Genomic DNA, 14,885 nt, shown 5'->3' on the forward strand with positions numbered 1-14,885 from the left:
GCTGCTCAGATGTTCCTTCTTTATCTTAATGAGAAAACTTTTCGCAAAGGGAGCGGGAACCGCTAGATAAGTCAGCCCCCAGGCTGCCAGGGAGCGGTCGAGTTCCTCGGCTAGACAGGAGAGCTGCGTGTTTCAGGAGAATGACTAAAAAGTTTAAGTCACTCAGACCTCCGCTTCCCCTTCTGCTTGCTGCAGAAAGAGATGTAACCTGAATCTTTGTTTAGGTTTTGGTTGGGGAGCGAGAATTAAAAAGCCACGGCAAATGCAGAGAGCAGATTTTTTTTTTTTTAAGTCAAAAGTTAACAGGCCATTCCCAGTGTTGTTTTTTTTCCCCCCTCTTTAATACTAAATCTGGAGTAAGTTGGCTTGCTCTGATAAAGATCTTAACATGTACAGAAGGCGGGTTTTCCTTAAGGAGGTGAGGCTATTCCTCCAGGAGAAGACTCCCCCTGCACACACACCCCCTTCCCTCCCTTTATGTAAGGTTCCACCCTCTGGAAAACAAAACTTTTTTTTTCCTTTTCCTGGAGGGACAGACCTCAGTGAAGTTGGGATAAGAATCTTAAGAACAGTCCGCCAGAGTGGTAACGGCCACAGCGGCCTCTTTGGACGAAGACTTGCTTGTAGCATTCTTCCTCTTCTCGGTGTCAGCTTTTATTAGTGCTTTGGCGCAGGGGAGGGGGGAAGATCGGCAGACCCGGACGGCCGCTGATCCTCTGGAGTTGGTATGCGATAAGCAGCCCTAGCAGTGCCATGTATTGGAAAAGCGATCAGATGTTTGTGTGTAAACTAGAAGAAAAGGACGTGCCGGAGCTGGCAGTTCCCCCTGAGAAGGTGAGCGAGCCGACGCCTGGCCAGACGAGCTGAATTGCACTTTCCTTGAAACGCGAGCTGTTCGGGCTCCTAAACAAGGTTCAGAAATTACCTGTAACGGCCTCATCTTCAGACCTGGCAATTTTTTTTTTCTTATTACGTAGTAGCGTTAGTCAGTAATCATTGCCTCCCCTCCCCACAAGCTCACTTAACCTGAGGCATGGAGACTGTAATTTGGGAGACGAAGCCTCGAGCCTAAGGCGTTCTCGGGTACATGTGAGTCGTGCTTTTGTTCTATTTGCCGTGTGGTGATCGTGGCGTGGGGAAGAGCGAGTCGGGAGGTCGGGGCGGCTGTCGGGGTGGGACCAGAGGCTCGGCTCCTTGCGTCCAGCCGCTCGTGGGCGCGCCTCTGGCCGCTGGACGACTCGCGGCGCCGCGGGCCCATGGCGAGACAGGGAGTCATGGCTCCTGGAAGGCCTCGGGGGATCCCAGGGCGGGCCAGGAGGGCCATTTCACTTAAAATACCAAAAATAAGAACAGGGCAAAACCCAGGGCAAACGAGTCACACCTTTCGTCCAGTAGATGGGGAAAACTGACAAGCGCCCACCTCACTCCGGAGGCAGGACCCGTTGGTGTCTCGCGTTTTAAGTTTGAAAATCATCTGCAGCCTGTTTGAGCGCCTCAGAGGGACCCGCTTTGGGTACCGCTGACTTTGTCGGACGTTGGCGAGGAATACCCAGCGAAAGCCGGACTTTTCTGCTTAAACTCTCTTTGTGTCTGAGAGGATGAGGCCTCCGAGCGGCGGCGCTGGGGCCAGCCTAGGGAGCGCATCCGAGGGTCCCCGCTGAGGGCCGGGCAGGGAGGGGTCTCCCGGGTTCGGACGGTGTCTCGCCTGGCGCAGCCGGAAGTAGGGAGGTGAAGAGTCAGAAACGCAGGTGTGGGCCGCTCGAGTTCCGCACCCCTGCCCTCAAACTGGAGTTTTTGTAAACGAAGGCAGAAAAAGCCTAGAGAGGCTGCGTTTTCGTTTAAGAACAAAACTCCAGCAAAGGCTTGGAAACACTTGAGTAATGCGCGCTGTTGCTTTAAAACATTTTGACCGAGGTTGGGTGAGTTTTAATGGCACAAATTAAATTCAGCTGGATATTTTCCATTATTCGTCCCGCTTTTTGCGCTGGTTAAAAATAATCCTTTAGTAGCTCAAATGTTGACTTACTGAGCTATAAGTGGCAATTTATACCTTAAAGAAACGAGTGTAAATCACTCACAGCTCTAATTGCTGTAAGTTTACGAAAGAGCTGCTGGCTTGGTTTAATCTGAAGCATTTTCATTCAAATTGTCATCGGAACAAACACCAGGCTTCTTAAATCCCGCTGTAATTAGCTTTCAAGTATCCTATTAAACCTCTTCACCTTTTGGGCTATCCAATTCAAAAAGCTCCCTTTTAAAAATATATGTGTCTTGCTCTTTTAATTGAGGTTATTAAAGAAATCAAGTTTCTTCCCCCACCCCCTCCTCAATCCTCTTTTCTTCTCTCCCACTCGCCCCCCCGCCCCCTCCCCTTGCACCCGCTTTAGCCTGGTGATCCCGGCTCCGTCGTGATTGACGTCTAGAAAGAAAATGCTTTGTGCTGGGATGATTGTTATTAACTTGTTACCCCCGGCAGGGGGGCGGGGAACCGACTTGCTCCGGTGAGCGCTAGGGACCTGCGGCCCCGAGAGCTCCGCAGCGCGCCGGGCGAGCCCTCAGCGCTGCGGTGGCCGCCTTGCCACGCGCTCGGGCTGCGCCGCCGTGGCCGGCGGCTGACAAGGGAGGCTGCGCTCCCGCCCGCTTGCCCGCGGCGCCGGGGCCCTGGAGCCCTGACGGCTGCACGCGCGGCCCGGCGCGCTGGGGGCCTTCATTAGCCCGCGCCGCGTGCCAGAAGCCGAGGCTCAGGGCTGAGCGTGCCGGCTCTGAACTTCTGCTCTCCGTTTTTTCCCCATTTTCCCCTCCTCCCACCCCGCAGTGCCAGGGGCTCATGTCGGAGGAGTGCGGGCGGATTGCAGCCCTGGCGGCCGCGAGGACTCGGAAAGGCGCCGGGGAAGAGGGACTGGTGAGTGGGGAGGGACACGGCAGTTGGCAAGACTGGACGTGTGGAGGCGGCCCAGGACGAAGGGCCGCTGTCCCCGCGCTCCTTCCTGGGCCCAGCTGGCCCCTCGGGGAGCGGGTGGAAGGAGGGCCTGGGGCAGGGCGTGGTGGAAAGCTGAGCCGGCGGGACGGGCTGGGCCGAGCTGTAAGGCTCCCTGGGTCCTTGAGGTCACGGGTCGACAGCCCCAGCGGGTGCGTGGCGGGAGCTTGGACCCGGGGGAGAAAGCGGGAAGCAAGACCTCACGAACTGGGGGTGGCCCGGGGGAAAGGAGGGGAAGGGGGTGGGGGAGCCCCGATGGTTCCGTGGGATGAGGAGAGGAGGAGGGGTCTAGAACCGCCTGCGACTGCGCCTCACGGCTTCCTTCAGGTGAGCCCCGAGGGAGCGGGGGACGAGGACTCGTGCTCCTCCTCGGCCCCGCTGTCCCCGTCGTCCTCGCCCCGGTCCATGGCCTCGGGCTCTGTCTGCCCCCCTGGCAAGTGTGTGTGCAACAGCTGCGGCCTGGAGATCGTGGACAAGTACCTTCTCAAGGTAGGGTGGAGCCGCGAGGCCCAAGGGGAGCGGGGTTACCAGGGAACTTTGGGAAAAGAGAAAAGTTTTTTTCCCCCTTTTCCTTTCGAGTTCTCGTGCAGGTTGTAGGCTTTCTCAGCAAAACAGCCCAGTCCAGGGCAAATCGAAAGAGTGGGAGAAGAAATCGTAGAATCTCCCACGTTATTGCAAAACAGCTTGTGTATATGACACGTCGTGGTCTAGAAGAGCCGATACCCCGGGGGTGGTTGTACTAGAGTCAGCCACCGACTTGTAGAGAAGCAAAAGTGGGTTAATCCTTTTACTCATTTTGGAACAGGGTCCTGCGTGATTATTTTTACCGAGCCTGGGTAATGGTCCCTCCACCCCCAGTAACACCCCTACACCTGCCTGCTTCTAAGAGTTCCTGGTCAGTATATGTTGGCTGATTCCCCTTTGCGGTGTCTCCTTTGGTAAGGACCACTGTAAAGTGCCTTAAAGGGTCTTTTCTGGACAGGATTTTTACATAGTTTTATGTTTAGTAACAGTCACTTGAGGCTTTTCCAAAGTAAAAGTTTGTAGGACCATGTACATAAAAACCATTTTCAGTACCTCCTCCCTCTTACTAGTATTTGAAGGCCACCCAATGCTTATTTAATGTCCTCTCCAGTGCTTGTGAAAAAAATGGAAATCCATATAAAGTTAGACTCCCCTTCCCCCCACCCCCCAAAAAAGGAAGGCAGGAGAGAAAGAAGGCAAGAAGGGAAGCAAAAAGAAAGAAGAAAGATAGATGGATGCCTGGGATGAAGTGCTAGTTTGAGAATTGACTGTCTTAATTTGTTTCACTTCTCTCAAAATACTGTGCGGGAATTTTGGAGTAGGAATTCTGGCAGGCCACAGTTAACCATGTCACTGAGTGCAGGGTCATGGTCCCATGTGTCTTAATCCTAATACCGTGGGTTTTCAACTTCAACAGCTCTTTAAAACAACTATTTAAAATAATGATCTCTCCTACACTGAATTAGTAGCAAACCAGTACACTTTCTATTCCCTCCTCATCAATCTCCCCCCACCCCCTCCCCCCATTTTTTCAGAAGGATTAATTATGGAGAGCATGAGTTCAAAAGGCAAGTTATTGGGCTTCTTTAAATTTAAATTTCTACCTCAATGTATAAAGCTGTTTAATCTGTAAAGTGGGAATAATACCTTATAGATACAACCCAGATAAAGCGCCAAAAGAAGTTTTGGTGAAAAATTGAAAAGTAACTAAATTAATTTTAATTGGGGATTGAGTCTTAAAGCTGGCCAATTAACATGGCTCTCTCTTTAAATCTACATTTTTAAGATACCCTGTTTTTAGACCTGAGCTTTTTTGGATATCTCAAAATCATCTTTTGGATCAAAACTAGTTTGTTATTTTCAGTGAGCTCTCTCAATAATTAACATAATCTTTAAGAATGTTTCTAAATGGGTCTATGAAGGCTTTAATACTTCATACCAGAGAGGATTTAGAAAAAAAGGCATTATAAAATGACAACACACGTCTGAAGTAAATATTGTTTCTAGTATTCACTTTTATATGTTAAAAATACATTTGTATATTATATTTACTTACATAAAATACCTAAGTTATCTAAATAACTTACATAAAGCTATTTGTTGTAGGACTGTTGTCCTGCCAGTGAAGTCTTCTATGTACAGTCTTGTTCTGTCCATTTTTGTACATATTAGTGTATTAGTATATTAGCTCTAACTAAAGTTTGACATTATATGATTATATAAAAACTCTGAGTTCTTTTTTTTTTTTGAGTAATTATTCTAAAAGAGAAGTTTAAATTCAATTTGAGTCACTGGTGAAAAATAATTGTTAGACCTAGTAGAGTATTTGAGGGTACAACTGTTTAATATAGAAAATATAGAAACCATTTAATATAGAAAAACATCATCTCATGAGACAAGTAAAATTGAGTTAAAAAAGTAGGAGAGGAATTAGATGTGTCTTTTACCTCATCTAATATTTCAGTGCCCTGTTTGGTTGGTTTGTCTGGCTTGGTCCCATATACATACACAAATTGGATCAATAACAGCCATCAGGAAAGGTCTATATTCTCTAGAATTTTCTCTCTTTACCTTACTTTCCTCCCTGGAAAAGAAATGGAAGATGAACATTCTTTTCTTTTTAAAGTAAACTTTAAAAAAGGGTGACAAACCAGGCATTAGGTTTGGTTTTAGGGAGGTAGAAGATAGCCATGACTCTGCTCTGAAGCCTGAATCTATACTTGCTTGGAGAGAGGAAAAAGAAGAGCCTGGATAAGATCAAAATGTAAAAGTCCCTATGCATTGGAATGCTAAAGGAAGCCTGTATTTTTAAACTTTAATTGTCCCATGTTAGGAAAAAAATAGAAGGAAAATACATATTTATTTCTAGGATAGTATTAACCATTGTTAATATTTTTTATTCTGATTTCCTTTGTTTCTTCCAAGTTTTCCTATGTAGTAAGCAAAACTTAAAATTTAAAAAATTTCACCAAAATGATACTCTTCATTAATGCTTTGGAAAGAGGCCTATAACTGCAATTAGAAGCAAGTGAAACTTTTTCCTTCAGCTTCAAAGTATCTTTCATATTTTGTATCACAAACATTTTGAAAAAACATTTTTGAACAGTAGTGCTAATCTGAATCATTGGACAGATAGGGCTTTTGCTACACTATTTCATAATAAAGGCTATTTCACAATTTCCCCTTTTCACAATTTCCTAATTACTATTTTAGACATTAGATCCATTTGTAGGGTGTAACTGGTGTTTTTGCATCATTGCTGTTCTCTTATATGAAATGAAATTATGCTTAATTGGTTAAACATAAACTCAATTCTTGTATCCATTTAACAAGAGCAAACGTTGGGAGCCTGTGTTATAAGCAAGTTCAATCCAATACATATCTTCATTCTTGAAGGCTGAAGTTGTGGTGATTATAGTATTATGGCAACAGTTTAAGGTGAGGGTTGTTATGATTTGTTCCCTGAATTGACAATATTTCATGTTCCTATTTAGAAAATATAAAGTGTTGTGATTTATTAGACACTATTTTATGCCTTATTACTTGGAATATAAATGGCAAACAGTGCTTGGGTGCCTTTTTAGAACCACTTATAATCAGATCAATTTTTTTCTCCAATAGCCAAATCATTAGTTAGGGTTCCAATAATTTACTCCTTGATTTTATTATTTAATGTTAGAAGGTAGCCATATCAACATTTAAATCTACCTTAGCAATTTCTGTTTGGTAAGGGAAATGGATTGCCTGGCTTCTTTATAAGGGTAAGTATTTTACAAAGCTGCTTTTTCACTTTCTTTCTCTGTCACTTCAACTAGTGTAACATTTATAATTGTTTGGTCAAAAAATAGATTGAGAAGGTATGTGGCTTGACTTCTTTAGCTACCAGGTTTCCTGGTGGGAAGAATTTGGTGAAAGAAAAAATAAAACAAACCTGTATGTAGGACTTTAAAGTGACCAAAATTTTCCGTATTCATAGAAGTTCGATTTCAAAAAGAAAAAAAAAAGCACACACCCTGAATTCTTCAAAGGAATAAACAATTTAACACACGGTGTAAAATATGCTATTGTGATTTTCCTGGTTGGGGTCTGAAAGGGAATATATCTAGACACATATTTGTGTAAATTACACCTTTTAGATAGAAACATTCAGCGCATATGTTAAAATATTAAGGAGCCAGTTTTTAAAATTGCTTAGTGTACAAAACCAATGAACGATACTGTGAGTGCGGTGTTAAAATTGCTTCTTTTCCTTTACAGGTGAATGACCTGTGCTGGCATGTTCGGTGTCTCTCCTGCAGTGTCTGCAGGACATCCTTAGGAAGGCATACCAGCTGTTATATTAAAGACAAAGACATTTTCTGCAAACTTGATTATTTCAGGTACACTGTGGAACATTTTTTAGTAGACACTCCAAGATAATACACAAAGAGAATTTTGTAAACAAGCTTTCTTGTCCAGTTTTATGTATGGAAACCCAGTTTTTCTTATATAATGGATTTCAAAATGAGAATGCTTCACATTTTTGAGGTATAACTTATATCAAAACAAATACAATAAGCATGTTTATGTGTTCTAGGAATTCAGTATACAAAAACTAATTTAAAATAATTATTTCCTCTTTGGGAATGAAAGGTTTAGATATTAAAAACAGGGAAACTTCTCCTTGCTGTGCATAGGTCAAGTATAAAATATAAGATGACTTATTGTGACAAAGTCCGTTATTTGCAGGGGATGCTAAGATGAAATGAAATAATTATGGTGGGAAAAATCAAGGTTTTGTTAAGTGTTTACCAGTTTACTATAGAATGATCCCTAGTTATACCTACAAAATGTCAGCAGTTTGGAGAATGTGTTAAACGATATAATTTAGAGGATTCCAGTATCAGAAATACACCAAGTCTGATTATTCTATCTAAAAAGCCTGTTTCTTTTTTGTCTGTTCTTTGATCTTTGTTTTGTGAGATTGTATTTGCCCAAGATATTAAATGTAACATCTTTTCTGCGATCTCTTTATAAATTGTTTAAATGCACTGTTTCTTCTAGGATATAATTCTTAATGGATAGCTGTCTAGAAATTGAAATTATTCCTAAGCATGACTTTTAAAATTACCATATTTTTTTCTTTATTTGAATTTCCAAATGAAGAAAAATGTTCACCATGAAATTGGGAAATTACTACTATATAATGAAGTTTGTAATACTAATTATGTTGTTTATACTCAGTTTCAAAAACTGGTTTCAGAGAGTTTAGTGATTGATTTGAATAAAATTGCTAATTAAAAGCACTTCATAAAACCCAGACCCTTTATTTTATAAAGTCATAGAATTTTGTAATTACCAAAAACATATATTTCTCATCAGGTTTACTCTCCATTTCTTCAAAAATGATAGCAGTTTGCCTCCTTTTTGATTTAAGATATGCAAATATTAATTTTTTTATGATAATTTAAAGCTTTTTGAAAGGTTTAGTTTCAGCAAGTTATTGAAAGTCTAGTTCTTCAGGATTTTTTTATACTTCATATTATATTCTGAAATTTAGTTTTAGGATTCACTTTTTCAGATTAACTTAAACAAAACTGGCGATACCTCTAAAGATATGCTAATGAATAGAAACAGATACATATCTAGTTTGATGTAGATATGCAAGGCCATGACTGTGATTATGATAGGACACATAGCAAAGAATGTCCAGTTACTCAGACCAGGAGAAAAAAAAAATTTACATCTGGCATTTTGTTACATTTAACCTGCATTTAATGTCCAGGTTGGTCTCTGAAAGTTTTAGATAATGTATCTCCCCCTCCTGTGACTAACAATGCAATAGCTTATTCACCAATGGAAACATATCTGAGTTTTCATTCCTCGCTCTCAGGGTGAACAGTTTCTGTTCTACCCATTCTTTGATAATATCAATTTTAAATGTTTAAATATTTTAACTTAAAAAATGATATTTAAAACATTTTTTAATTATCTCAATTTGGTTTTAAGAAGTCATTATATTTTTACTATATGCTTTTGCACTTTCAGGTTTCAATCTGGAGTATATGTGTGTTTGTATCTTGAATCTCTAGGAATTTATAAATGTGTTGATATTCGTTACAAAAGGGATATTGAAACTCATATTGCATTTATTTTAAAAGAAAAAATCCAGTCTTCCTTTAAAGTAACAATGAGAAGTTTTTGTTTTATAAACCGATTTGAACTATGGCCCTATCTTAAGTCTTGATTGCTTACCATATTGACTTTCAGAAAAATAATTGATGCCTGTTTCATTTTCAAAAGATGTAAATACTTAGGTTAATGCAATGAGTAATATAATGTATTAGTTTACTCAGGCTGATGAGTATCTCACCAAATATTAAAATCTTCACCTCCTGCTCTTCTGTTTATATAGAAGGTATGGAACTCGCTGCTCTCGTTGTGGGAGGCATATCCATTCTACTGACTGGGTCCGGAGGGCCAAGGGGAATGTCTATCACTTGGCATGCTTTGCCTGCTTTTCTTGCAAAAGGCAACTTTCCACGGGAGAGGAGTTTGCTTTGGTGGAAGAGAAAGTCCTCTGCAGAGTGCATTATGACTGTATGCTGGATAATTTAAAAAGAGAAGTGGAAAATGGTAAATATATACTTAAAATACTTTGGAGTCTTTTGGGACAGTGAATACAGGGAATAAAAATGATTTTTCCTTAGGTCATTTTAATGCATTATTTTGTGCAGTGTAATTGTGGTAAAACTCATTAAGCATTCTACTGTTAGTGATGATCTCCATGTGTTTATATGCAGGAAAAGCCATGGCATGTGTATTAGTCTTGTACCATATTCTCAGGCAGCAGCCTTGAATTTAAGGCTGTGTTTTGCTTTTTGTAACCAGTTGTTTTCCTGTATTTGCCTTCTTAGGATGAACCTTAGATGTATGCTCTTCTAACTTTTTGCACTTTTGAGTAAATATACAAGCCTATATATTGTTTCCACAGAATATTTCTAGTGCGTTTTAAAACTTAACTGACAGATTTGGGCAATCTACAATTTCACACGAAGCCAAGAGATACAAGAAACATATTAGTACTTGATCAGCGGACCCATTTGAGTTACCAACATGTATGCTGTTGTTTTTTAAATTCAGGCAATGGGATTAGTGTTGAAGGTGCCCTCCTCACAGAGCAAGATGTTAATCATCCAAAACCAGCAAAAAGAGCTCGGACCAGCTTTACAGCAGATCAGCTCCAGGTAGACATGACAATGAATTTATGATTTTTGAAGTCCCTCCTGACCAAAACAAACAACACAAACAAAAAAATCCCCCAACTCCCCTGCCCCCTCCCCCAAACACCCAAAACAATTTCATGCTGCCTAAGAACATTTTCATATTTTCAAAAAAGTTAGCCTTTGCTTTTAATGAATACTAACTTGGGGATGGTATGAAAATATACTTATAGCCCTAAAATGTTTGTCAGTATTTCCAGAGTCATGACCTGGTATGAACTAGTCATTCAAGCTTTATTTCCCTGGGATTTATTGGTATTAATGTCAAAGTGCAAACAAAATATTGATCAGTCCTGACTTTCTGGTAAAATCAGTTTAACCAAGGCATTTATTTACATTACTACCTATAATGGGGATAGAAGACAAAATATTTTAAGACTATTAACAGAAAGAGACATATAGTATGTGGGCCTATGGGACACTAATGTGTTCACCTTTTTAACAAATTATAATGAGCCTCTTAATGGCTAAGTTTGTATAATTTTCTGAATAGGAAAGAATTGAATATGCCTTACCATAAACAACAGGAATCTAGTTATTGACTCCACAACCAAGTAAACCTTTTTGTGTTTTTAAAAGGGATAGAGGGAGCTAATTCTATAGTTTGATGCTGAAGGTTGATTATGTCCCCTGAAAGAGGAGGTATTATTTCAGTTTAGTTGCCCTAAATATAATTGTTATAAGTTCAACTCATGTTAGTTGTCAAAAAAACAATTAATTACTCATTGCTTTATCTTTAAGTCTACACATATAATGATTCTTTCTGACATTTTTTCAGATAAAGAAATCACGTTTTCTAAAAGATTAATGTGGATGAGGTATTTGTTTTATGGTAAGGTAAAGTAACATTTATTGAGCGCCTACCATGTACTACTGGGTGCTTTACACATAGGATGTATCTTAGCTCAAACTTTAAAGGACATTATACAATGTTAGCAATTGAGTAAAAGTAATATTCTGAAAATCACATATGGTATCAAAGACTTGCCAGTGTTTAAGATAAATACAGTAAAAGGGTTTTAAGAGAGAATTTTTATTTGGGAGAATGATTAAGAAAGAAACCTTAATGTGATACAAATATTTCAAGGGAACTTAGATCACATAAAGCCCTAAATTAGGAGATATGAATACCTGTGGGAGACCTGGCAGCAAAATACTAGTACCTAAAAGATCTCTGAGTTAAAATAGAATTTCTAATATAAATATATTGTTTTTAAAATGGGCTGTTTCCATGAAGGGCTGGCTATAGTTTTAATAATTATGAGGCTGACAGTAAAAGTTTATGTGAAATTAAAGTTATTAAAATTATAATAGTGAAAACTTGAAACAACTTTAGGTAGATATACAATTTCATATAGGAAAATAATTACAGGTACTAATTAAATAAAGAGGGAATAATATTTGTGAAAGTTATGCTATGCTAGGCATTTATCTACATTCTCTCCTTTAATTCTTAACAATAATTCCTTGATGTAGGTAGCCTCATCCAAGAGGTGCAGGAACTCCCCTCAAGGCAGACTACCAAGGGAATAGCAGAGAAGAGATTTGGAAACTTCCCCAGTCCTCTGGTGTTTTCATTTTGCTTGGCCACCAGATCCTGAGTGAAATAAAAGCTCCACTTAATGGCAGCAGCAGCTAAAACAAGAGTGAGATTCCAAATCTTGCATAAGTTTTTAAAGATTTATATTGGAACCATAGGTTTTAAAAAATGAAAATAGAAGTGATATGCCTTCAAAGCATATACTCATTTTTTTCAGTATTTATTAGTATCTGTCTTAAGCCAGGGATGGCTGAAACAAATGAGACACAATCTTTGCCCTCAAGTGTTTCTTTATACCTGAGGAATCTGGAAAACATAGCTGTAAATTTTTTAAAAACTTAAATCATTATATTTTGCTAGAACCTCTAATAAATCAGGCAATGTACCCTCCTTGTCAAATTGTCCTTTCAGAAAACTGGTATATTCAAATAGTGCTTGAATTCAGCAGAATAACAAAATATTACAGGTGATCAATAAGTCAAGACTGTTCATGAACTACTGCTTTGGACAGAGGAGAGTTAACATGAGAAGAATAAACAAGATAATATCCCAAAATTATTTAGAAATTTACGGGAAGAAAAAGTTGTTTAAGGTTCACAACAGAATAACATTTTGTGTTGGCAAGAATATTTTAAATATGGTCCCATTTGTAGAAATGGTATTTAAGAAGTTCCTGCCAATGTTGTGGTTTGCATATTGTAGTTGGAAGCTCTTGCTCAATGATTATGAATATAAAACATGCCAAGGTTAGCACCTATTTTAATCCACTTTCAGATTGACTTGGTCAGCTGCTACTATGCAGATACCTGTCATTTCTGGGATTTCCTGGCCTTAAAATGATGAGTGTCTATAAAGGCTCACTCCTTGACCATGTTAAAAAGACCTCAGAAAAGAAGTGGGGTGGGTTTCAACATCATTAGTGACTGAAGAACAATGAAATTAAGTAGAAATTAAAAGGCTTTTTGTGTGTGTGTGAGAGATTAAACATTGATAAGCACATCTTACTTTCCCTTTAGCATATACTGATTCCAAACCATCAGTGTTCATTTAAGCTTTGCTTTATTCTTTGATGAAAAATTGCTTTATTAAGTATAACTTGGTTTCATTATTAAACTTGTGAATTTGAAATGCATTTGTGAAAAAGCATGCTGTTTTTTTTGTTTTATAAATTATCAATAATGGCCTAACAAGCAAATCCTTAAATATCTGTTTAGCTTTTCCTCTTGAAAAATTAAAAACACAAAGACCATTAATTTGCTCATTCTTTTTTCTCTTTGGGATATTACATGCTCAACTACATATGAACACAACTATTTGTACATGACAATATTGAAGTAACACATTTGGAATAAGAAAGGAAGAATGAGGTGAACTGAGTGAAATTATAAACTTTTAGGTCAGTTTTGCCCATTTTTAAAAGGTAAAATACATGCTGTTTACAGTGAGTGTGTGAACAAATATGGTTGGACAGGAAGCCAGGAATACCTTATTCTAGAAGTCACTAATCAGAACTGAAAAAATTATATAATTTGTAAACTTTGTAAGGTTTCCTGGAACAACACTGGTCTTTTTCTCCACACTATCTTCAACTTTTCCTCACGTTGTCAGGGTTCATTGTGTTACAAACCCTTAAGCACATATTATGTGATGGGAAAGGGTATTAGTTCCTGGGGATATGAAGAATAAGACATTCCCTTTGCCCTCAAGAAGCTTACTTTGCTATGGAGATCTAGACTTGCCAGTGAATTATTTAGCTGCCTTGTGATGTGTGCAGTGGCAGAAGTTTGTATTAGATGAGAAACATAGTGGAGAATGCAATTAATTTTGCCTATGGAAAATGGTGTTGAGGCCAGTGAAGGCTAAGGTCTTTAGGGAGATTGGTTATCCCCATCCCACACCCATAGACATGTACAATTATGTTGGATGACAGACTCCCTCTCCCATTTTTCATAATCCTTTATATTTTATACTACTTCCCTCAGTTGATTGACTTTTAAGTAATAAAATTCAAATATCCCTCTTGATTCCCATGATTTCCTCTTCAGAAAGAATCCAAAGCCCTTGGCTTATGCTTTATTCTGGTACTCCCTCCTGCTTTATGCTTCTCCTCTTACCTTGTATTGTAGTTATTGGCATGTCCATATCTTTGTCTCAAAAAGTTGAGACCAGGGACAGTTTTTTCATGTGTCACTGTCTCATGGCACTTAGCACAGTGATTCTAATCCAAAGGTTCATATCAAATCACCTGAGAGCTTTTTCAATATACAGATGTTTAGATCCCAGGAAATTCCTATTCACTGGGCTGATTGATATCTTTTTTTTTTTAAGATCCCTGATACTGTTTTGCATGGAGCAAGTGCTCAAAACAATTAATGTTGGAGTATGGAATCCATCTGTTGCACTGTATACAATTGCTGACGGATAAAAAATTGTAGTATGAGCCTATTTAACTTAGTAAAGGTTGGAGATAAATTTGATAGGATTTTTGTATTTTTAAAAGTTTTCTAATGCAAGAAATTTTTAACAAAGTGGAAGAAATAGTAAATAGACATACTATTTATTCATTTCATTTGTAGAAGAATGGAAGAAGAACAAAGGTGAGCTCATTTTTAGCAGCATAGTTGAGAGACAGGTTTTATGTTGAAATGAATTTTTTTTTGAAAGATCTCAGTGTAGCGACTTGTTTGTAAATTTACAGCATATGCTTTCTTTTCATTTATATGCATTCACCCATATTGATTTTCTAGTAATAAAATACAAGTATCTTATTTTCTTGTGCATGTCTTATCTCTCCTGTCATCAAAATGCAGAAGATTGAGTTTCTTATATTTAGCTATTTACTACCTTTATTTTTTATTTTTTTTAAAAAAACAGGTTATGCAAGCACAGTTTGCTCAGGACAACAACCCAGATGCACAGACCCTCCAGAAACTGGCAGAAAGGACAGGCTTGAGCAGACGTGTGATACAGGTGATTATTTTAAAGGTTAATCAAGAGATACTAAAAGGTCTACTCTAGGTCTTTATGAATGTGCTGTGTGTGTGTGTGTGTGTGTGTGTGTGTGTGTGTGTGTGTGTGTGTG

The 14,885-nt window shown here is 39.0% G+C and overlaps 1 protein-coding gene across 1 annotated transcript in view; it reads left to right on the plus strand.

Annotated features, from left to right (window-relative positions):
• Positions 1–611: 611 nt before the first annotated feature.
• The window catches only part of LHX8 (LIM homeobox 8), a 26,658-nt gene continuing 12,384 nt past the window's right edge, over positions 612–14,885 (plus strand). Inside the window, exons 1-7 of the mRNA XM_021678124.1 lie at positions 612–834; positions 2,816–2,902; positions 3,305–3,466; positions 7,259–7,380; positions 9,396–9,616; positions 10,124–10,227; positions 14,678–14,773. Of these exons, the coding sequence (XP_021533799.1) occupies positions 754–834; positions 2,816–2,902; positions 3,305–3,466; positions 7,259–7,380; positions 9,396–9,616; positions 10,124–10,227; positions 14,678–14,773 (873 nt within the window). The 5' untranslated portion in view covers positions 612–753. The remainder of the gene's footprint in view (positions 835–2,815; positions 2,903–3,304; positions 3,467–7,258; positions 7,381–9,395; positions 9,617–10,123; positions 10,228–14,677; positions 14,774–14,885) is intronic.

The sequence above is a fragment of the Neomonachus schauinslandi genome, chromosome 4 (genome assembly GCF_002201575.2).
Source record: "Neomonachus schauinslandi chromosome 4, ASM220157v2, whole genome shotgun sequence".
Lineage (NCBI taxonomy): Eukaryota > Metazoa > Chordata > Mammalia > Carnivora > Phocidae > Neomonachus > Neomonachus schauinslandi.